Here is a 22,883-nt window from a genome sequence, read left to right as displayed (position 1 = left end):
AGCTTAAACCATATCTGAGTTGTTTCATTTGATTTGTTTAGCTGATTCAATTTTTCAGACCATCTCTCCAGTTTCATATAGTTCAATTCAATATAAGTATGTCCATGTTTCAGAGTATCATTCAAGTTTGATACCTTCTTGAATTGCAGAAAATAAAGATAATGTATGTTTGTAGATACTTTCTCCAGTCTTTTCTGCTCTCATTGTTTCATTAAGCATTTATTGGTGTCTAGGAATGATACTCTCTTCTTCACTATGTAGTTTCCAACCACTACATTTTTTCATTCTTTAACACATTTTTTCTCTATTTCAATTGACAATTTAAATTCAAAAGGATAATTGAGTACCTTCAATTTTGTTTTTGTTGACATTCATTAGATGTATGTTGCGGAAAATAAGATTCTATCTTAACATCTATTCAGGATGTTAATGCATTTTGCGATTAAATAAATCATTATCGAAAAAGTGATACCTTTGATGCGTGAATTTGTTATATCTTGTAGTATAAAGGATGAGAGCCCCACGTGTTCCTCCTCTAGTTGGTCCACACGAGCTCGTCAAGATTCAGTTGACTTCGACTGATAGGACGAAAGAACAACAAAAGCAATCTAATTGCTTATGAAAAAAATGAGTTTTTCAATCACCTATTCACCATCTCCTAGATTCCTATTTTAAGCTGTTAAATTAGAGAGTCAGGAAAAAAGAAAACCAAAAGACCATCTTTTGGCATTCCTCCGTTTTGCAATTAATATTTATGATAAACGTTTTATTTTCTAAATAAAATCTATTTCAAATCATTATATTCATAATTAATTTGATATATCACGTTTCCATAATCAATTTACCATGGTTAATTATTTTATTTCATAAATAAAATATTGTTTCTAATTATTAATAATATCTAATATATTATTAATAATTAGATTTCATTCCTATTAATCTATTTTGCCAACTCTAAGTGTGTGACCTCATAGGACCCAATTATAATAGCTATGAGTTTAACCCCATTAATCGTAGTTGGCTTCTAGCAAAGCACTGCGACTCTTAACATAATCGGATTAAATTATCACTGTTAATTGTCCTATCCAGGTTTAGTCATTGCACATTAAATTAAAGGACATATTTCCTTCAATTTTATTATCGCCAAATAGATTTTTCCTTTATAAGCATGATCCTCTATTTTCCTTCCTGCATTATTTTTCTAGACTTCGTACATGTGGTTATTTGCGCTAGTATCCAAGTACCAAAACGAGTTATCAGAACATCTCGGTTTGATCTCAGTTTTTGGAATTTTTGTCTCCAACAACAATCCTTCATCTTCTTTCTCAGGAAAGAAGTTTATTGGTTCCTCATTTCTACTTCTCGAATTTATAATTTTTAAAAATATGACCCAACTATCCACAGTTGTAGCATTTTATCGAGTAACAATCCTTGGTAATATGTCCATACTTCCTGCAGTTATAACACTCAATATTAGTGTTTATGTTTGTCCAATCATCCCGATCTTGACTCCGGCCATGTTAGTTATGTTGGCCAACGTTCTCATTTCCTCGCCATCCTCTTCCTCTATCATCTATGCCTCTACCTCTTCCTCTCCCTCTTGTACTCTAAACATATAGCACATTCTCATCTTTTATTGTCGCATTCGCTTGAAGAGCATGTTCAAGGGACTCCCCCTTCTTGTTTTTCTTCTCTACGCATGTGTTTCCAGCGAGCCATCAAGTTCTTTAATGGTGAGCGTTAATAGATTATTGGATTCCTCTATGCGCACACGATAGTCATCTTTGGAATTATTGGCTATTGGGCATAACAGATAGTCATCCCAAATAAATTAATGGCTGAACTCGATAGAATCATGAAAGACTACATCTGGGGAACACAAGGCAGATGAGGAAAAAAAGTCAAATGAGAGGAGGTTTGTACTCCCATATAAAAAGGCGGATTAGGAATAAAAAGTTGTGTTGAATAGAACAAAGCCCTCACCATCAAGAGCTTATGGGAGTTGGAGCAAAAGCAGACTCCCTATGGGTCAAATGGGTGCATACAAGATTTATGAAAAAAGAGTAGAGTATCTGGACACGAAGCATCAACGAAAAAATGACATGGTCATTGAAGAAAATCCTAAAACAAGAAAAGATGCCTTTCAGATGGTGAAAACCACAATTGGAAATGGAAGAGGGGTACTATTCTGGCATGATCATTGACTGGATAATATTCTCATTATATTCAAAGAAGAAATGCAAGGAAACAGAGTTAGAAAAGAATACATCAAGTACTCATTTATAGACGTCTATGAAGGTAGATGTGATTCACTTTTGAGTCGTATTTCATAAGGTGATAGAATCCTAAACCTAATGAGGCAGAAGCAACTCAATTAAAGTAATGATGAAATATGCTGGAAAACGGAAAATAATGAGAAGTTTATTACAGGAAAGACATGAGAAATTGTTACAACAAGAGGACATGAGGTAGATTGGCATAATGTGGTATGGTCTCCAAAGATTATTCCTCGTCACCAATTTATTCTCTGACTGGTATATAGGAAAATGTTGACAACAAAAGACAGAATTCGAAAATATATAAACATTCTTGATATCAACTGTGTCCTATGTTCGGGAGTTGAGGAAAACATAAACCATTTATTTGGGGAATGCTCTTTTGTAATACAAATCTAGAAGATGTATGCTGCAAACATGAACATCATCAACTTTCCAAGAATATGGGAAGAAATCCAGAATTGAATGAAAAATAAAGCAAAAAGAAGATCCTTCTATGTAAGTATGTTGAAATGCTACTTTGGAGAAGTAATCTACAATATCTGGAAAAAAAAGAAATTCAAGAACTCACAGTGGAAGAAGTAGAACCGTTGAAGATATTTAAAGAGATACAACTTCATATGGGAATGCACTCATTCAATTCTGGAGATGAATCGAAAAAAATGAAGAGAATAGAAAGTTATGCCATATATGTGATATTTCGTTTAAGAAGGTCACAAGTAGAATAAAAGTAAAAACACTGTAGATGTTAATTGATTGTTGTTATTGTCTGTAATTCAATTATTGTTTCATTGTCTAGATTTGATCTTAAACTTTTGTATTTTTTTCTCTTTTTTGGTTTTTTTTAATGAAATGGCACTAAACTGTTTTAAAAAAAAAGAATAAAAATAACCAAACTGCAATATTTTATTCTAATACCTAATGGATAACCATTTACTGGACAATACACACTCAATTTAATATTCAACAGAACTTATAGCAGTTATATTACACATACCAAATGAATCAGGAGAGAAAACATTGCAGGCAAACACATAAGATTAAGATAGAAATCTAACTAGCTAAGCTAGCATTTTACCACTATTTAACCACTATTTAGAGCTTCTTGCTTCCATTACTATCTTCGGATGTCTTTCTTTTTAAACATTAAGATCTCAGATGCTGATATATAACATGAAATTTAAATAGATCGGACAAGGTCATGCTAGACTTAATACTGAAGGATAATAAATTTCTAAAAATCAAAATTATATCCATGATATTAGTCATTATTCATGAAAGAGTATCAACGTATAAAAACATTCAACTTAGTTTTATCATGTAAGGAACCTTAGTCAAATATCGAAAAGCAAAATCACCATCAAAGTCTACAAATTGTGAACCTCCAAAAGAAGACTTGAATATTGAATCAGCTGGGATTTTAGTTGTTTACAAATTGTGAACCTCCTATAGTGCAAAGTGCTGCCTAGCCTGTGTTATTGCTTCCCAGTAAACAGAAGAAACTGTAGAGTCATGCATAAAACCTATTTAAGAAAAAGAAAATAACCTAGCATGGCGCACAAGTGCATTATTCAAAGATTATATATATAAATCCGAGGTAGGTAGCTATCAAGAAGTAATCATGATTAAATTGAATCTACAAGTTCAGGTTTTCTTCGGTTGCCAAGAAACATTGGAAACATTATAGTCTCCAATCATTTCACTCACAAGAGATAGAAATGAACCAACATAAGAGGGGAAATTTGAGCAGATGACCCCACCGTAGGGTGAATAACAAATTGTGCGGGTGGATAATTTAAATAGCGCTGGTGACTCTCTTTTATTTAATGACAATTTTACCAACCTGAAATTTTATTTTTTTCAATTTTTTTTCGTCTCGCGATTGCGTAACGCAACTGAGGCATTTTCGTCGAAAAAAATTTAATAATTAAAATTTTTTGAAAAATAAAAAAATAAAAAATTGCGTCACGCAAGAGGTTGCGTCACGCAAGAGGTTGCGTCACGCAAGAGGTTGCGTGACGCAACTGGAGCATTTTCGTCCAAAAACAGTAAAAGGAGTCACCAGCGCTATTTAAATTATTCACCCGCACTTTCCGCATTTGATTCTCGTTCTTCCAATTCGCACGCTTGAGAAAGAAGAAGTCTGAGGAGTATGTGCAGTGCTAGCAAGAAAGCCAGTCAGCGCCCTAGGAGCCTTCCATGCACAAGAGAATAAACTGCGTGTCTAACGTGTCTTCCAACTTAGATAGAGGGGAGAAATAAAATAAAATTTTGAACATGGCAATTTTTCTGAAAATAAAAATAATAATTTTTTTCTCTCCTACACATAAGCATCTTCGGAACAAAAATTTCTCGAACATGATCATCTTTTCGAAAAAAAAATAAAAGTTTTTTTTCTCTCCTCCCAAACATGTTAATGTTTGGGACAAAAAATATCTCGAACATTATTTTTCCTAAAAATTCTTTCTCTCTTGCATATGTGACCGTTTATATCATGGTTTTACTTTTGACGTAACTTTGTTGTATAAATCATTCCTTTAAAAATTATTGATTCATATTTATTGTTTGAGTGTTATAAACATAGTTAATTAATTGATAGATGAACCTCAGTTAGGAAGAGAGAGACAAGAAGCCTTAGAAGAAAAGAGGATTCTTATTTATACTAAATAATCGTAGCTGAAGAATAACTACTAATTTAACTAACTACTCATAAATACTTATAACTGTGCATAACTACTACCCTTAACTATGTGTAACATCGGATAACTACGAAACTGCACAATAATATTGTATCAGTTTTCCCTTCCCCGACAATAGTTCATTTATACTTATCTAGGAAGTTGTTCCATCATTTGTTTACTTTCTTCTAATATTGCCTATAAGTTGTGTATCCTCCTTGTATTGTTAGTTAAATCATTCCAAAATATATTATAAAATCCTACACATAGCTTGTTTATTCTGATATAATATGCAACCAGCACTCATGCTGAATTAATATTACTAGTTGTAACTGGTGGGGTGTTCGAGGAATAATTTTTAGATACATATGATAAATCATTAGTATGTTTTGTATTAGAAATTGAAACTTAAATGAGGTGAGGTTTATACATTAGAGTTTGTGCGTATATATAATACGCTTATTACTTATTGCACGTAATATATAATACGTTTATTACATATTACGTTTATTAGATATTAAGAAATAAGGGGCATTCAAATGAGCTAGACGGACATTTCGCATGTCAAAGTGTCATTCCGGTAATATATAGTGCAGGTTATAAATATTTCTTTTTTCCTTTTTAAATGTAGAAAATTAGCATGACTTTCACTTCAACTTAAAGCGTTATAAGTAGGAATCAAACCCGAACTCGTGACATTTGGTCTCTTAAGAAACACTCTTTTCCCTTGAACTACCTTAGTGGGTTTATTATATATATATATATATTTTTTTTTGGAATAAAGGAAAGCTAGTATGACACCCTACAGAGTCGTAACCCTGGTTCATTATATACTTATTATCTCAATATTATTAAAAACTAAATTATATCTACCATTTCAAACTCATCAACTATAGATCTTGTTTATCTGAATTTTCCCTCCTCTCTCCACATTTGGCAGAATTCCTCTTGAATTTTGTGGTGGAATAGGAAGATAACATATTTAGCATATATTTTTGGAATTTCTTTACAGGTGGCAAAAGAAGAACTAGCTCGTGAATGTGATTACCAATTGGAGGCTACAAACCAAAAAAGATTCCGCAGTCTACGTACTATCCAACACCAAGGGGTTCTATGTACCTTTAGTTGTGGTCCTGTGGATGATATATCAAGTAAAAAAGGATTTTAACCTCAGAACTTGTTCCAGGTGCCTATTTGCAATATGCTTGGTTCTGATATGGTATATGGATTTGGCAGCACATGATATTAAAGTGCCTGTGCATCATTCTGTTACAGGTTAGGGTTTGACAAATTACTGAATTTTGTGGTTTTATGATTTAGGGCAGCGGAAGCAGTGTTTTTGAAGAAGAAGAGATCTGAAGAAGAAGGAAGGATCTGTCAATTTATTAACAGCCAAGAAGAAGAAGAAAGGGTACATAACAACCTTTAAGATTTTCCATGATATTGATAAAGAGATTTGGGATTGTTATACCCAAACATTACAGTTTTACAGTTACATAACTACTTTTCATAACTACCCATTACACAAACTACCCACTACACAAACAGTTACTAACTTCTAACTTGCATAATTGTCTAAACTTATCATGAACACAACACACACAACAAACATAACTATCATACAATTATACTGAAATTACCAGCTACATGTAACACATTCATATGATCCATTCATTAGAAAGTAACTAGCTAGGAAGTATACATGTTTTGAAGTGCAATTTATCTCTCATGTTATATGATTAGTTTAGATAGTAACTGGAAGTATTTCTTTGTTACTTTTTTATTATTTAGGTGTCCCAGTTGACAAGGTTGCATCATTAGACCAAGAGACACGCAATTATGTGGGGGAGAAAGTTACTTGAACTAACCTTAAAGGAACTGTTTGTCTACATTTATGTGGAGAAAATATATTTCAAAGTATTAGTATTGTGCATTTGTTTCTTTTATGATTAGTATCTTAGAGTCCGACTATTTCCATTTGATGGGTAACAAAATCACTAAAATATTTTTTATTTAAAAATAAATAAATTATTTTATGATTATATTATTAATATTTAAGTTTTTTTACTAAAAATAAATACTCCTTAAAACCAACATTACGGATTTATTAAAATAAATCTAATAATCTGAGTTTATTGTAATAAACTTGTGCCTAAAAGTACTTAGTTGTGTGAACAAAATAATAGAATTGTTGTTTAAAAATGTGTAATTAATTAATTTTAATCAAATTTTAAAATCTAATTATGTAACAAGTTTAATTACACGCTTCAATTAAATATGAAATTTACGCTCCAATGGACGAGTTCGATTGAATTTGTCATGATACTCATATGAAATGAATGGAAGAAAACAATTATGTGATATAATTATTGTTGTAATGTCATGATTATATACATAATAGTGGTCGGGTTTTTATATTATGAAATATCATGGGCATTTTTTTTTTGCATGTGTTTATAAATGTTATTAATGATTATGCTATATGGAATGATGAAAACTCGGAGATGGTAAGGACTCATGGAATATATGGGGGAAGATTAATGAAGAATATGGAATAAATGATTTTTTATTTTATCTTTTTGTTAAAAGGATAATAATATTATTTTAAAGGGAAGTGCAAGCATCATTTACAAAGAAAGGTAAAATGATTTTTATGTTTGTGCACGGTTGAGAAAATTGATACAACAATAAATAAAGAATGTGTGTCTTGGCTTTTGTTTCAATTTAGTAACAAAGTCTATTCTTATTTGAATTGCAATAATTTCTATATAATGTCAAATTTTGTCATATTGTTTTTGTGATCAAAATTCTATAAACGATATATATTTTTAAAAAAATACAGAAAAGATGAATATTCGAAATCTCTGTTGGGTATTGGTTGGCCCAACATTGTGGTTCAATCTCTAATAACCCGTTTATTGGATTTGACATAATAATATAAATAGATATTACTCTCTTGATGGGAGGTAGATGTCAAATTCTTTTGTGGTATTTGGATGTTAGAGAGAGGGTTGCCTCCTTTGTGTGAGATAGTGGTGCAACGAAATCGATAAATAAGAGGATTGAGTCAAACTCCAATCGTATTCACACCCAACAATCTCTAAGAAATATTTAAAATCTCCATGAGAGGAATGATTCATTTGTGGAGAGATGGTCAAGGTTGAAATTTGAATTTCACTCTCAAAAATAGTTATTTATGCCTAAAATGTTAGAAGTAAGGTGATTTTGAATTCTTTAATACATTGAATTCAATTATTTAAGATAATGATGATCTTTTTCTTGATCAAAACCCCACCAACATTTTTTCAAGGTTTTAAAATACGCGGTTCGACCGGCGGTCCAACCGGTCCGACCGCGAAACGGTTTGGTGAGCGATCCGGGTTTTACCTTCAAAACGATCACCTTTCGAACCGGTCAAAATCCGGTCCGACCGGCCAGCTTAACCTGAAAAACAAACCGATTTTTTCCGATTGGAAAGGTAAATTTTATATAATAATTATTATAATATTATTATAATAATATTTAATTATTATTTTTTTCTGTATTCAGTACTTTACTCCATGAGCTGTGAGCATGTGACTGTGAACCTATATTTATTATTACTTTTTGCTTTTGTTTTTGCTTTTGCTTTAACTTATCACAGTAAACACTAAACAACACTAAACAGAAACAGAGAGAAAGAAAGAAACGACGAAGGAGAAAGGTTGGAGACGAAGGAGAAAGGTTGAAGACGAAGGAGAAAGGATTATCTACTTTAGATCTTCGACTGTTCTTCAGATCTACATTTGTTTGTCAAATTTTCGGCTGTTCTTCAGATCTTCAGTAAGTATGAATTCTTGTAGTATTTCCGATAATATGTTGGTTTATCATTGATGAGCATCAAACAATGAATATGCAATTAGGATTCATTGTTTAATTAGGGTTTAGAAGAGAATGAGCAGCAAACAATGAATATGCAATTAGGATTCATTCTTCAATTAGGGTTTTTTAATTTAGGTATTGTAATTAAGGTTCTTCAATGTGATGTGTGAGTTTATTAATTTGCTTATTGTTTAATGGATTTGCTGACTGTTGATTGCTTCAATTTAATTATTGGTATTGAATTTGTTGACTGATTGTTGGATGCAGGTAAACTGGTTTTAATTTAGGTATTGTTGACTGATTGTTGGAGGTGGGTAAACTGGTTTTTAATATATATAATTTATGTATTAATATATTTAAATTTATTTTAAAAAAAAATCCGGTTCAACCAGTGGTTTAACCGGTTGAACCGGTCGGACCGAAGTACAGCACAAAAACCGAGTTGATGACCGAAACGATTTTCAAAACCTTGCAATTTTTTGGCACCGTCAAAATTTAAATCTATGATAACTATGTGATTTATAAAGAAAAACTATCATGGTTTGAATTTGGGTTAAAATACATCTCGTTTAATATCTAACTAAGTTTTTGTTAATTTTTAACCAGCATTATTATATTTCACCAATTTAATTTAAAATAAATAATAAAAAAGGAAAAAAGGTTTAGCTTAGAGTACCCTAAGTCTATAGGATGCTACTCCATTACATATTTACAATTTATATATTACACCTCACATATATCCATGCTTATGAAGTGTGACTTAGGCTTACACTTTAAAAAGTTTAAATCGCTTAATTTAAAATTTTAACCACTAAATTTCATAAAAGTTTAACATTATACAGATCAATACAATTTTCTTTTTATCTAAAATACTAATTATTTCATGTTTATAACCACTCAAACAATAAATATGAATCAATAATTTTTAAAGTAATGATTTATACAACAAAGTTACATCAAAAGTAAGATGACGATATAAACTGTCATGTGCAGGAGAGAAAAAAAAATATTATTTTTTCTACTGTCATGTGCAGGAGAGAAAAAAAAAAATATTATTTTTAGAAAAATTAATATTTGAGATTTTTTTTCGAACATTAACATGTTTGGGAGGAGAGAAGAAAAACTTTTATTTTTTTTTTCGGAAAAATGATCATGTTCGAGAGATTTTTGTCCCGAAGATGCCCATGTGCAGGAGAGAAAAAAATTATTATTTTTATTTTAAGAAAAATTATCATGTTTGAAATTTTTTTTTATTTCTCTCCTAACTTGAAAAACACGTCAGATTTATGACATTATTTTCGTTCTCAACTTCGTTAATCTATCCTCTGTAATTTTAATTTCTTATAATTGTGTGAGATATGATATGTGAGCTTATAATTGTGTGAGATATGATACGTGAGCTTGTATTTTATTATTTAATAAAAATACAAATATTTTCAATTAATGAGTTCTCTAATAAAAGTATTTAAATAATAATTACAATAATATCAAAGCTTATAGTAAGTAGTCCACACTAGTTATGAGTCTGAGAATTCACGTGAAAAGAGAAAAAAGAAAAGAAAAGAAAATAAATATCTTGATCATACGGCATTTGTGTGGCTTCCGCTTAGCTTTTATATCTCTCGTGTCCGTTCCTCCTCCTTCCCCTTCGTCATTCTCTCTATCTCTCTATCTATCTGTAAGTCTCTCTTCACCATCGTCGACTAAAACTCTCGCAGATTCTATCTCCGCTACTTCTCCGTACCTTCTTCCAAACCGAGAAACGATAAGGAATCTATAATCAATACTCTAATCTCTGTAAGTGTATATTTTCTATCTGTCTCCAACCGATGGACTTCTTAATCGTCCTTGATGATTCTTGTTCAATACTTTCCAGTTCGTCTAAATGTTTTGGCTCTGCTTCAATGCTTCGGAATAGAAATGACTGCCGCTCCTTCGATGCCAGGTTTGTTGTTTCACCTCTGGATGTTTTTTTTTTGTAGAATTCCGTGGTTTTGATAGTTTTTTCAATTGATTATTGCAGTTTCTGTAGAATGTGTGAACCTTAGCAAATTCTTTAAAGCGGATGGAACTAGTAGTAGACATGACTGCAGTGTATTCTCTTGTGCGTGGAAGGCTCCTAGGGCGCTGACTGGCTTTCTTGCTAGCACTGCACATACTCCTCAGACTTCTTCTTTCTCAGGCGTGCGAATTGGAAGAACGAGAATCAAATGCGTATGTTATGCTGATTCTCTTATGTAGTTCATTTCTATCTCCTATGAGTGAAATGATTGCAGACTATAATGTTTCCAATGTTTCTTGGCAACCGAGGAAAACCTGAACTTGTAGATTCAATTTAATCATGATTACTTCTTGATAGCTAGCTACCTCGGATTTATATATATAATCTTTGAATAATGCACTTGTGCGCCATGCTAGGTTATTTTCTTTTTCTTAAATAGGTTTTATGCATGACTCTATTTTTTCGAGTACAGTTTCTTCTGTTTACTGGGAAGCAATAACACAGGCTAGGCAGCACTTTGCACTATAGGAGGTTCACAATTTGTAAACAACTAAAATCCTAACTGATTCAATATTCAAGTCTTCTTTTGGAGGTTCACAATTTGTAGACTTTGATGGTGATTTTGCTTTTCAATATTTGACTAAGGTTCCTTACATATAAAACTAAGTTGAATATTTTTATTCGTTGATACTCTTTCATGAATCTTGATTAATATCATGGATATAATTTTGATTTTTAGAAATTTATTATCCTTCAGTATTAAGTCTAATATGACCTTGTCTGATCTATTTAAATTTCGTGTTATATATCAGCATCTGAGTTCTTAATGTTTTAAAAAAAAGACCTCCGAAGATAGTAATGGAAGCAAGAAGCTCTAAATTGTTGTTAAATTGTGGTAATGCTAGCTTAGCTAGTTAGATTTTATCTTAATCTTATGTGTTTGGCTGCAATGTTTTCTCTCCTGATTCATTTGGTATGTGTAATATAACTGCTATAAGTTCTGTTGAATATTAAATTGAGTGTCTGTTGTCCACTAAATGGTTATCCATTAGGTATTAGAAGAAAATATTGCAGTTTGGTTATTTTTATTCTTATTTGAGCCAGATGATGACTTTGGCTTGATATCATCTCATGACCATGAAATATTTGATCGGGTGTAGAGAAGTGAAGTTTCTGACCAAGGGGGCTGGAATTCTCATGAGGCCTCTGAGTTTTTTATATCATCAAGACAACTACACCCACTTCCACGTCATGTTACATGTAGAAACTGGCGATTGTACTCTTTATCTCCTTCCTCAGATTTCTATGAAGGGGTTTCTCCTGAAAGCTTGTGGGAGGTATGTTTATTATACATGTTTAATTTGATATGTATTCTGTATATTCCCTTGGAAACGGCCTTTCAGAGTGCTCAAGGCCTCACCTCTCCGATTTGTATTAGAATGATTTCATGCTTTTAGAGTAACTTATTATATTATTGCTAAACAAGTGGTCATTTGCTAGTTTCCCCTGTCTTCATGTTCAACTTACAGAATATTGTGTCCCTTCTGGTCTTATACTGAATTCCTTTGTACTCATGTCAGGGATTGGGTCCTGGTCTATGCCTAAAACGAATAAGTTATCCTGTTATCCTACAGGATTTTAAGATAAAAACAGGACCTCATGTTCAACTTGCAGAATAAGTGTTTTTGAATAATATAAAAATACCCTTTTCCTGAATTTGAAGGTTGTCTCATTTGATTATGAAACTCTTAAAGTGTAAGGCCTATATTATTTGTTCTTATAAGAGTTCATTTTTCTTTTGCTCGTGTATATTAGTATTTTATCTTGCTCTTTTGTTCATTATTCAAAGGCTTATGACCATAAATACATCTTTCAACTTCTATAGTTTCCTATAAAGAATTTAGTCCAGTGTCAACCGTATGATTATGCTTAATAGGAACAGCAGTGCAGATCCTAAACTTACTCGTGTTTTCATGTGAACTTTTTACTGTCTCAGGATCTTAAGCCAACAATTTTATATCTTCCAGATAAAGAGTTGGAACTAGTTCGTAATGCTCTAAATGTGAGTGTCTCAATTTCTCTGTTAGTTACTTCATCCTTTTGTTTGAGCTATGTTGTTTTTTGTGGATGAAATCTGTTAAGGATACATATTATCATGCTGAATTTTTAATCTTGTGTTATCTGGTCATTGATTAGCAAAAAAGAATAAAAAATATTGATCACTTCTTATTCCCCTCCCCCCTTTTGATTCATGGATTCCATAGCTGGCATTTGAAGCTCATGATGGTCAAAAAAGGCGAAGTGGAGAGCCTTTTATTATCCATCCTGTGGAAGTTGCTCGAATACTGGGGGAGCTTGTAAGTATTTCTTATTCTTAGTTATACTTCAACAATAGGGAAGGACAGTATTCTCTGCAAGCAATCTGTAAAATGTACCCTTAACTTATCAATTCGATATAAACTGTAACTGCTATTTAGGAATTGGATTGGGAGTCTGTTGCTGCTGGTTTGCTGCATGATACCGTCGAAGATACTGATGTAGTTACATTCAGAAGAATAGAGGAGGAATTTGGTGCTACTGTCAGACACATTGTAGAAGGAGAAACTAAGGTAGATTTATGTCTGCAAATGCTAATTACAATCACGTATCTTCTTATTTAGTGTTATTTTGTAATACTAAAAAATCATCTGCAAATTATGTATTTGTTTAAACCATCTAGGTTTCCAAGTTGGGAAAGATTAAATGTAAGAAAGAAAATCATTCAGTCCAAGATGTCAAAGCAGATGATCTCAGGCAGATGTTCCTTGCCATGACAGAGGAGGTGGACCTTGAATTTATTTCTATAAAATATTTTATTCTACTGCTATTGACCAAACACCATCTAAAGCACTACCTTTTCAGGTCCGTGTTATCATTGTCAAACTAGCTGATAGATTACATAACATGCGTACGCTTACACATATGCCACCAAACAAGCAGGTGATACCAAAAATCTGATTTACTGGGTCTTTAGATGTTATGGTAGTATTGAACCTTGTATTTCTCTTTTGTCCAGACTAGTATTGCAACAGAGACTTTGCAAGTCTTTGCTCCTCTCGCAAAACTACTGGGGATGTACCAAATAAAGGTATATCCTACCTTTTCCATTAATGTTTTACCTACTAATTTTATGTCTTGAGATGTTACATCTCTCTTTGCTGCATAACATTGTATTAATGTTTCTGCTTTCTGACAAATTTTACTACTAGTATTTTGTCAGATGAAAATATAAAAAGGAAGGTTGAATTTTTCACTTTTTTCAAAAAAGTTAATGTAAATCTTTGTGGTTTTAGTTTTTTTAAGGAAGTGCAAATTTATGAAAACAGGCATTTGACTAACTAAACACTTTTTTTTTCTTTTATTTCCTTTATTTTGTTCTTTTTAACAAATAACATAGTTCTTTTTATTTCCATGAGAATATTTCCATGCAGTTCCTCCTTTGCTTTAATCTGGGTTAATGCTTGAATGATATATTAGAAAAAGAATTTTTTTTTTCTCTAAGGCAATATTTTATTTTGTTTTCATGTTGCACATATGCATAGTTATTTATGTTTGGTCCCTTTTATCTGAAGAGAGTCCTTATTTTTACTTTAGCTTCAGATTCTGTATGGATGAAGTTACAATGCCATGCTACATGTGTGTTTCCATTTTTTCATGCTTAACCTTCCTTTAACTGGTTTCTGGCCTTGTCAGTTCCTAATTCCTATAGAGGTTATTTTGTTGTTCGTTGTTTAAGCTGCCATTTATTTGTCTGATTTGATGAATTTGACTAACCTTTGGGTTGAGAAGAACATATCTTGTATCTTCTCAAACACTCCAGAGCACCCAAAACAAACATTTAGAATTCTTGGGTACTACAATTAATAGCGAAAGACTTATTTTCTTTGCTAAGGGTATTCCTATTCATTTTGCTTATAGTATTGTCATTCTTAGCGTGCTTGTCAATATTGTCACAAATTTACTTAATTTACAGGCTGAGCTTGAAAACTTATCTTTCATGTACACAAATCCTCAAGATTATGCTAAAGTTAAGAGAAGGATTGCAGATCTGTATAAGGAACATGAGAAAGAACTTATAGAGGTAAACCTTTTCCACTAATTTCAGAGGAATTACAGATTGGTTATGGTGTCTTCAATGAGTCAGATCATGCTTTAAACTACTATGATCTTGTTGAGTTCTGTATACCCTTTAATAAATTCTGTGAGGTAATCTTGGACTTACGGGTCAAATGTCTTGGACATAGGCTAACAAGATTTTGGTGAAGAAGATTGAGGAAGATCAGTTTTTAGACCTTATGACAATTAAAACTGAAGTAAGATCTGAGTGCAAGGATCCTTACAGGTAATTTATTCAAATAATTTTTCTGCTCTGATTTACTTGTGTTGAAGAATAGAATTGCATTGTATAGGTTTAACAAGATGTTTTTAGTTATTCTCTGGTTTGGAAGGAGAATGCGGAAACCTTATCAGTTATCCTGTTATCCTACAAGATTTTAAGATAAAAACAGGACCACATTTAATGATCAGTGTATGTCTTTGCTGCTATTTTGAGCACATCTCAACTTATTTGCAAAAACTTTTTGGAATTAACATAAACAGCTTTGTTTGATGTAGGTTAATTTTGTCTTTTTTTTTTAAATAATCCATTAATTTTCTAAGGGCCAATTCTTCATGCCACCTCTTTAACTCTTATGATGCTGCTCCCCTTCACTGAATGATTTAAGAATATGACCATATTACCTCGATTTGATTTTTGCAGTATCTATAAGGCTGTGCTTAAATCTAAAGGTTCAATTAATGAAGTCAACCAGATTGCACAGGTTTGTTCTGTTACTAGCCTTTGCTAGGCTTGCTCGACACTTCTTCATAAGTACTTTTTTACCATTGACATAGGTTAATATTTTTGTATCCTCAGCTCCGGATTATAATAAAACCCAAACCATGCGTGGGTGTTGGGCCTCTATGTAGTGCACAACAGGTTCTATGCATCTAGGAAGAATTGTTCATCACTCTTTGTTGGTAACTTTTGCCTGTATTTCTTTTGTTACATGTATAAAGCTCAATATTCTGGTAAATGCAGGTCCCTTACCATGTCCTGGGACTGGTACATGAAATATGGACACCTATCCCACGAGCTGTTCGTAACTTGCTCCTTGAGTGCTTTTTTTTTCTTTGTTTAGGTAATAAATTTCTATATGCATGATTGTCCAACACTTTGTGACAGATGAAGGACTATATAGCAACTCCGAAACCTAATGGCTATCAAAGTCTTCACACAACTGTAATCCCTTTCTTGTATGAGAGCATGTTCCGTGTGGAAGTTCAGGTAACCTTGATTTGTCCTCATTTTCCAAAAAATCTACTTCACTCCCTTGGGTAGCTGCTCCTGCTGATTCCCTTTTTTCTTATCCATAAGTGGCCCAATACCTATATCAGTCTGTGTGTATTATGGTTTTTTAATCACAGATAAGAACTGAAGAGATGGATCTTATAGCAGAGAGAGGCATTGCTGCTCACTATAGTGGGAAAGGCTTTATTACTGGTCTTGTCGGTCATGCAGTGCCTAACAGTAGAACTTCAAAGGGAAAGATGACCTCTCTTAACAATGCAAACATTGCTTTAAGGGTAAATCAAGGAATCAGTCTCCACACTGGATGTAAAGGATTGGTTAATGTATGCTTTCAAGGATATTAACTTTATTATTGTTGTATTCTCTTCTCAGATTGGCTGGCTTAATGCTATTAGAGAATGGCAAGAAGAATTCGTCGGAAACATGAGCTCTAGAGAATTTGTAGACACTATAACTAGAGACTTATTGGGTAGTCGTATTTTTGTTTTTACGCCTAGGGGGGAGGTAGGACTGATATTTTCTTTATTGCTTCTAATATAAGGAACTTATGCTCATTCATTAACCTTTGAAACTGATACAGATAAAAAATCTGCCTGATGGAGCAACCGTCATTGACTATGCATACATGATACATACTGAAATTGGAAACAGAATGGTAGCAGCAAAGGTATTATCCTACGCTATTAAGTAAATAGAGGCTAAAGTGACTGGGGAAGAAAATAACTATTGTTCTACATGAATCCAAGATTTACCATTGCATTTATGGCTTTCAGGTCAATGGTAATCTTGTTTCTCCATCACATGTGCTTGCAAATGCTGAAGTCGTGGAAATAATAACATACAATGTGAGTTTATGTAGGTCATCTCATATGTGCCTTGAGTTTTTAGCTTCAGATCCACTGCGAATGATAATAGTCTTAAGGTCTTTTGAGGTTGGCAATGTGTATGGTCATGTAATTGATATTTTTGCTTTCCAACGTTTATGGATTTGTTTAAAGGTTTCCAAGTTTTTTCTGAAAGCAGAGGTAACATCGAAAATTTTAATGTGCCTGGAGCTTTTCAAACCAATATTTTTCAGAAAACATAATTGTACAATTTAGACTTCGTTGCCATTGAAATTTTAAAATTTGTAGAAATACTTGTATATTGTTAGATAATTGCTTCCACTAACTAACTACACTTATGGAATGATATAAGTTTTTCACTAGATAACGTTAAATTAGCAATTTAAATAACCACACCTACCTATAAAATAAATCTACATAAGAATAATCAATTGTAAACATCACTAGTGGTAAACAGTTAAACCTAAAGATTTAAATAACCACCTAGTTTTCTCATATTTTCCTGAAGTTTCTTGTAATAAAAAAGTGATGATTCATCTGGATGGTTGAAATCTCCTTATCATTATTTTTTTACTTAAGAGATTAATTAATTGCTTACGGAGTTAGTTTACGAGCATAAAGATAATAACATTCTCAAAACCAAAATTTGATAAAAAATAATTATAGGAAACAAATAAGAGTACAATACACTCAAACATGTAGCACCACATAAGTTTGCAATAAGATAATTGCTAAACGATTATTACCGTCAAAGGACTTTATGAAATGATTATAGGAAGTTGGGATATACCCTTTTCCCCATTAGCTATGCAGTTTCCATAGCTAATGGGAAAAATGACTTTATGAAAATGGTTGTGAATCAAATTTCTTTGATTAATGAAGTGGTGCATCCGGGCTCCTAAGCCCCTAGGATTTGTTTCCACAAACATAGAGCTGTTGAACACCTTTTTGAAATGGAGGTATATACTATGAAGCTGGTGGAGGCATGCCATTATGTGAAGCATTGGTTTTTTATTTTATATACCCTTTTTCAAGTAACTATAGTTTATGGTACACTATTTTTTTGTTTGTGGTGGAGGATACAATTTTTCTATTTCCTACGTGTATACATGGTAGACGGTGAGTCATGAAATGATTTACGTCACTTCCACGACGTGGTGTGAGAATGATTGGTTTTTAGGTGGTTGGTGATTTTGGAGCCTATCTAATCTAGGATTCTAAGAATTTATCTAAAGACATGTGTAATAATTACAAAGATTCTAGGTTACAGAACTCTTTCAAGGAAACCTCTTATAATTGAATGTTTTCCTTGTTCCTTTAAAACCTTTGCTTTTGATTTCCAGAGCAGGTTGGTAATTCCACAACTACTTTTGGTTCTCTCCAAGTTTTCAGTTATAATTGGATTATCAGAAAGTAAGGGTTTTTGGTTTTACCCTATACATTCCTGATTCCAACAAATTTTGTAATAAAAACGTAGGAAACCAAAATACGAGAAATATTCTGTTCATTTTTTTAAAGGATTAAACCATTTCATTTATCCACATTCAAAAATATTATGATCTTAAACACATCCTTAGGGTTTATATCCTTAGATAGAGTCTCATTTCTCTCAATGCAGGCAAAATTGCATTATGGTAAATATTCTAGGTTTTATGTCCTTTATGAAGTGAAAAAAAGTATTACCCCCATTATTGCTGCAGTTGTTTGAGCCCTAAGCTTATTTAATTATTTTCTTTCTTGCTATATTCGTCTTATTGGCTGCTTCTGCATTTATTGCAATGGGGTGGATTGCCTATTTATTGCGCACATTTGTTCATTTTGGTAAAGAAATAATATAGTAAGATTTTAGTATACTCTCATGCCATGGAGCTTACTAGTTTTGTATAATGCAGGCTCTCTCAAGCAAATCTTCCTTTCAACGGCATAAGCAGTGGCTGCAGCATGCCAAAACGCGTAGTGCTCGTCACAAGATTATGAAAGCACGTCTCTTTATTCTTTTTCTTTTTTGCAATTTAAAATTTGACAAACAATTGTTCTTCGGATAATAATCTGACCTCACTATCTTACCAGTTTCTTAGAGAGCAAGCTGCATTGTCAGCTGATGAAATAACAGCAGAGGCTGTGAATGAATTTTCTGCCGAATCAGAAGATGATACTGAATCAAATGAGTTAGATATTCCTAAACGGGGAAAATACAACTGGGAGAAGATACTTGTAAACGTCATGGAAATGTCAACCTCTAAATTTGGTAAAGATGATGATGCTCAAGTTGGTGGTAAGGTATTAATTCCAAAGGTCAATGGAAAGCATAACAAACACATGAAGGATGTAAGTCTAAAGGCCAAGGGAGAGTTGTTATCCCATGGAAATGGTGTGGCTAGAAATGTAGCTTCTAATGTTCCAATTGCAAAGGATGTTTTGCCCGGCCTTGAGAGCTGGAAAGCTGCCAAGATAGCGGCTTGGCACTGCCTTGAAGGCCATTCTATCCAATGGTTCTGCATAGTATGTATAGACCGAAAAGGTAAAATCCATCCTATAATTCAAGTGTACAGATCTTTTTGATTTTCTTTTTTGAACGTAGGAAGCAAGCATGCCTCCCCACAGTCATAACCTCCACTTCATTTAGGCGTTCTAAGTGGGAGTTGATCTTGTGATATTTTGTCTCTTAGGCACCTACTCTTTCTAGTTGAACTATCTTAGTAGGTTAATTCAAGTGTAAAGATCTTATTTTAAGTATAAATCTTGAACTATGAGGATGACGTCTTAGAGGTTTAATTCTTACAGAAAGCACTTTTTTTATTGAAGTGATTTCCTATCCTAGCCTCCTCCGGAGATCAAAAGAACCTAAGCTAAAAAAATTATATAAACCTTATATGAGTGTTGAACTTAAAGGTTGAGGTCTCAAGCTGGATTCCCACTTAGACCACCTTGATTCAAGTACTAGCCTTCTCTAGGGAGAAAACCCTAGCCTAAAACACTTTCTTTAAGATTGTTATCATTTAGAGATTCATCTGTACTTTTCCAGGATTGATGGCGGATATAGCAACAGCATTGACAGCTGTGGATGTTACAATATGTTCTTGTGCTGTGAGTTGTTGAGCCATAAATTGATTGATTGATTGATTTTTTTAGTTTATAATATTTTTTCGTTTGATTTTGTTGGTAGTCGGAGACAAATAAAGAGAGAGGAATGGCAGTCATGCTATTTCATGTTGAAGCGAACCTGAGCAGTTTGGTAAGTCTAACAAACAAACATAAAAAGTTTATATAATGGAATCTTGTGGGATTAAAAGTTTGGCTTAATATATTATTATACTGCAGGTGAGTGGTTGTTGTGGTGTGGATAATATATTTGGTGTATTGGGATGGTCTGTTGGATGTAGTTGGCCTAGCTCCACTGGTAATCAACAGTTGCTAGAATGTTAGGTCTTTGCTCTCTCTTCTTAACATTTACTATTTAACCTGGCTTCCACTGGTTGGGTAAGAAGTTTTGATCTCTAAAGCTCTGAGATAGGAGGAATTGGTTCTATTTCTATCTCGGTTAATTAGGCTCGATTGCTTCTACAGCTAAGCTGCAGGTTATGTGTACATAAAAGAAGAAGAAGAGAGGATAGTTAGGCATATACATACATATACATGTGAAGACAGCAATAGTTTATAAGGAAGGAAGAGTTTTTGAAAACATTATTTTTGGGGGGATTTTATAAGGAGAGTTTTATTTATTTTTTTACACAGGCAATGTGGAACCTGTTTTTGATGTTTATACAGACAAGGAGGTCTGAACCAATTTAAGTTATAATCTTTTTAAAAAACACTTAAGTTACAAATGATTTTAGATTTACCAACTTTTTTTGTGAAATCTGTTGACTGATAGCTTGTTGTTTGTTGTTGTCTGGATCAAATCAATCTTAGAACAGAGACAGATTTATTAAAGGGGAAGCCTCCCAAACTCTATTTTCTTGATCTGTTAATGTTTTAGAAGATTATCTTGATTATGATTGATGTTAAAGATTATTATCCCTTTGATTCGGTGAAATTTTGATTTCAAGATTGGCTGGAGTTTCAGTATAATGTTCTTTCTTGTGAAAAAATAGTACTAGTTCATGTAGTTTCCTTCAACCATTCTTTTTTTTAGAAAAGGATAAATCCTGGTAAAGAACACATGAAAATATAATTAGCTCCTAGTATTTACAATTTATAATATATATAATTTAACAATTTTTTTAATCTTTATTCGTCAAATTTAGTCTTTTAAATTTAAAGTAAAATCTGACTAGTTATAAATTCATATTTTAAAATTTAATTTGAAAAATATTAGTTATATATTATTATTATTTATATATAAATAATTATTTTATATCTAATTAATTTTAAAATTATATATATTTAAATATAAAATTAATTAGAAATTAATAATAAATAAATAACATTAAAAAAATTATATTTATAAAATTAATTATATTAATTTGAATAAATAATAACTTTTTTTATTTATAAATATAAATTTGTTTTTTTTAATATCAAATATTGTAAATTTGAAATTATTTATAAACTCTTAAAATTATATTATTACAAATTTAAAATAGTAAGAGTTTACCTATTTTAGAGTTTACATAAAATCACTCATTAAAATTCTCTATAATACATTTTCAATAGCAATGGTCATTGATCAACATTAGTTAGTGATTATTGTCTTTGAAACATGTCAACCAAATTTTAAAAAGCTAAATAAATAACTTTGAATCCTCACTAGATAGTAAGCCATATCATAGCAAAATAGATTGTTCATGATAATTAACCACGACAGAAGGAGAAAAAGGCATATCATAACGGTTTGTCAAATATGTTGTGTCAAAGGTGATGACATCCGAGAAGTACTCATAAGCAGTCCTACATCTTCCATAATCCCAAAACACATTCTTTATTCGAGATTTCTCGTCTATCATAAACATGTTTTTTTACAACATTTACTTTGCATTCGGTGGATATACTAATAAAGCGCTTCAGCATCACCATTTCTATCATGAACCTCCTATCTTCTGAAATATAGTTTCTACAACTTCTCTTATCAAAACTCAGATTATCATATCCACCAGTTTCAACTACAAATGATTGAAAAGTTTTTCCAAAATAATTCTAGTTTCGTCGTTTAAATCTAATCTTCTTTTCGCAATTGGATCTATAACATTGTGAGATCTAAGATTCCCGACTTTGCCAAGTTTAAAATATGGTTATGCTCATTGAAGACACTAGTAATCTCAACATCACCTTCATTCATAACTACAACGTTTATCGTAGCCTTACAAATTGTTTTGGTGGAATGTCTAACTTGTAAAATATTTTTCTCTTTTGTAGAAAATACACCACTTTTGGCATAAGTAATGGAGAACCACTTTTACTTGCCATCCTGACCATTCCTTGCTCCTAGCTTATAAATTTCGAAACCCTTTGATTGGGCATAAGCGTTATAATATTCACGAAGCTCATTTTCAAAATGAAAAGTTATTCCAATTGTGTGATTTGAACATCGGGATGGAATGATGATGGTTGATCCATTAAGCTAAAGAATAAAAGAAAAACTGTGTTAACAAACATTATAGTTCAATTTAAATAACATTACAGTTCATTTTATAAGACATTACAATTCAGCTCAGTTTATGTGACATACAGTTCAATATATCAGACATTACAATTTAGTTTATCAGACATTATAATTCAGTTAATCAGATATTACAGTTCAGTTTATCAGACATTACAATTTAGTTTTTAAAAATTACATTTCAATTTATAAGAAATTATAGTTCATTTATAAGAAATTAAATTTCAGTTTTA

General features: G+C 32.1%; 1 protein-coding gene across 1 annotated transcript; it reads left to right on the top strand.

Moving 5' to 3' along the window:
* The first annotated feature begins 10,453 nt into the window (after positions 1-10,453).
* LOC124940391 (putative GTP diphosphokinase RSH1, chloroplastic) lies at positions 10,454-20,896 on the top strand. The gene is made up of 25 exons (XM_047480905.1): positions 10,454-10,612; positions 10,692-10,760; positions 10,839-11,029; positions 11,978-12,154; positions 12,814-12,879; positions 13,082-13,174; positions 13,295-13,426; positions 13,537-13,638; positions 13,719-13,796; positions 13,873-13,944; positions 14,830-14,937; positions 15,101-15,198; positions 15,616-15,676; positions 15,772-15,834; positions 15,937-15,993; positions 16,081-16,182; positions 16,323-16,481; positions 16,579-16,710; positions 16,787-16,873; positions 16,980-17,051; positions 18,944-19,030; positions 19,122-19,572; positions 20,077-20,138; positions 20,218-20,286; positions 20,373-20,896. The coding sequence occupies exons 2-25, from the start codon at positions 10,736-10,738 to the stop codon at positions 20,475-20,477; spliced, it is 2,649 nt and encodes an 882-aa protein (XP_047336861.1). The 5' UTR covers positions 10,454-10,612; positions 10,692-10,735; the 3' UTR covers positions 20,478-20,896.
* The last annotated feature ends 1,987 nt before the right edge of the window (positions 20,897-22,883 follow it).

Source organism: Impatiens glandulifera, chromosome 5 (genome assembly GCF_907164915.1).
Source record: "Impatiens glandulifera chromosome 5, dImpGla2.1, whole genome shotgun sequence".
Taxonomy (NCBI): domain Eukaryota; kingdom Viridiplantae; phylum Streptophyta; class Magnoliopsida; order Ericales; family Balsaminaceae; genus Impatiens; species Impatiens glandulifera.
The sequence above is the reverse complement of the archived record's forward strand: the minus strand, read 5'-3'. Positions and strand labels throughout refer to the sequence as shown.

Coding starts and splice junctions, on each gene's coding strand:
- LOC124940391 (XM_047480905.1), top strand. CDS start 10,736: ATGACTGCCGCTCCTTCGATGCCAG. Junction 16,874..16,979: donor ACAGAATGGTAGCAGCAAAG/GTATTATCCTAC, acceptor TATGGCTTTCAG/GTCAATGGTAATCTTGTTTC. Junction 19,031..19,121: donor CTCGTCACAAGATTATGAAA/GCACGTCTCTTT, acceptor CTATCTTACCAG/TTTCTTAGAGAGCAAGCTGC.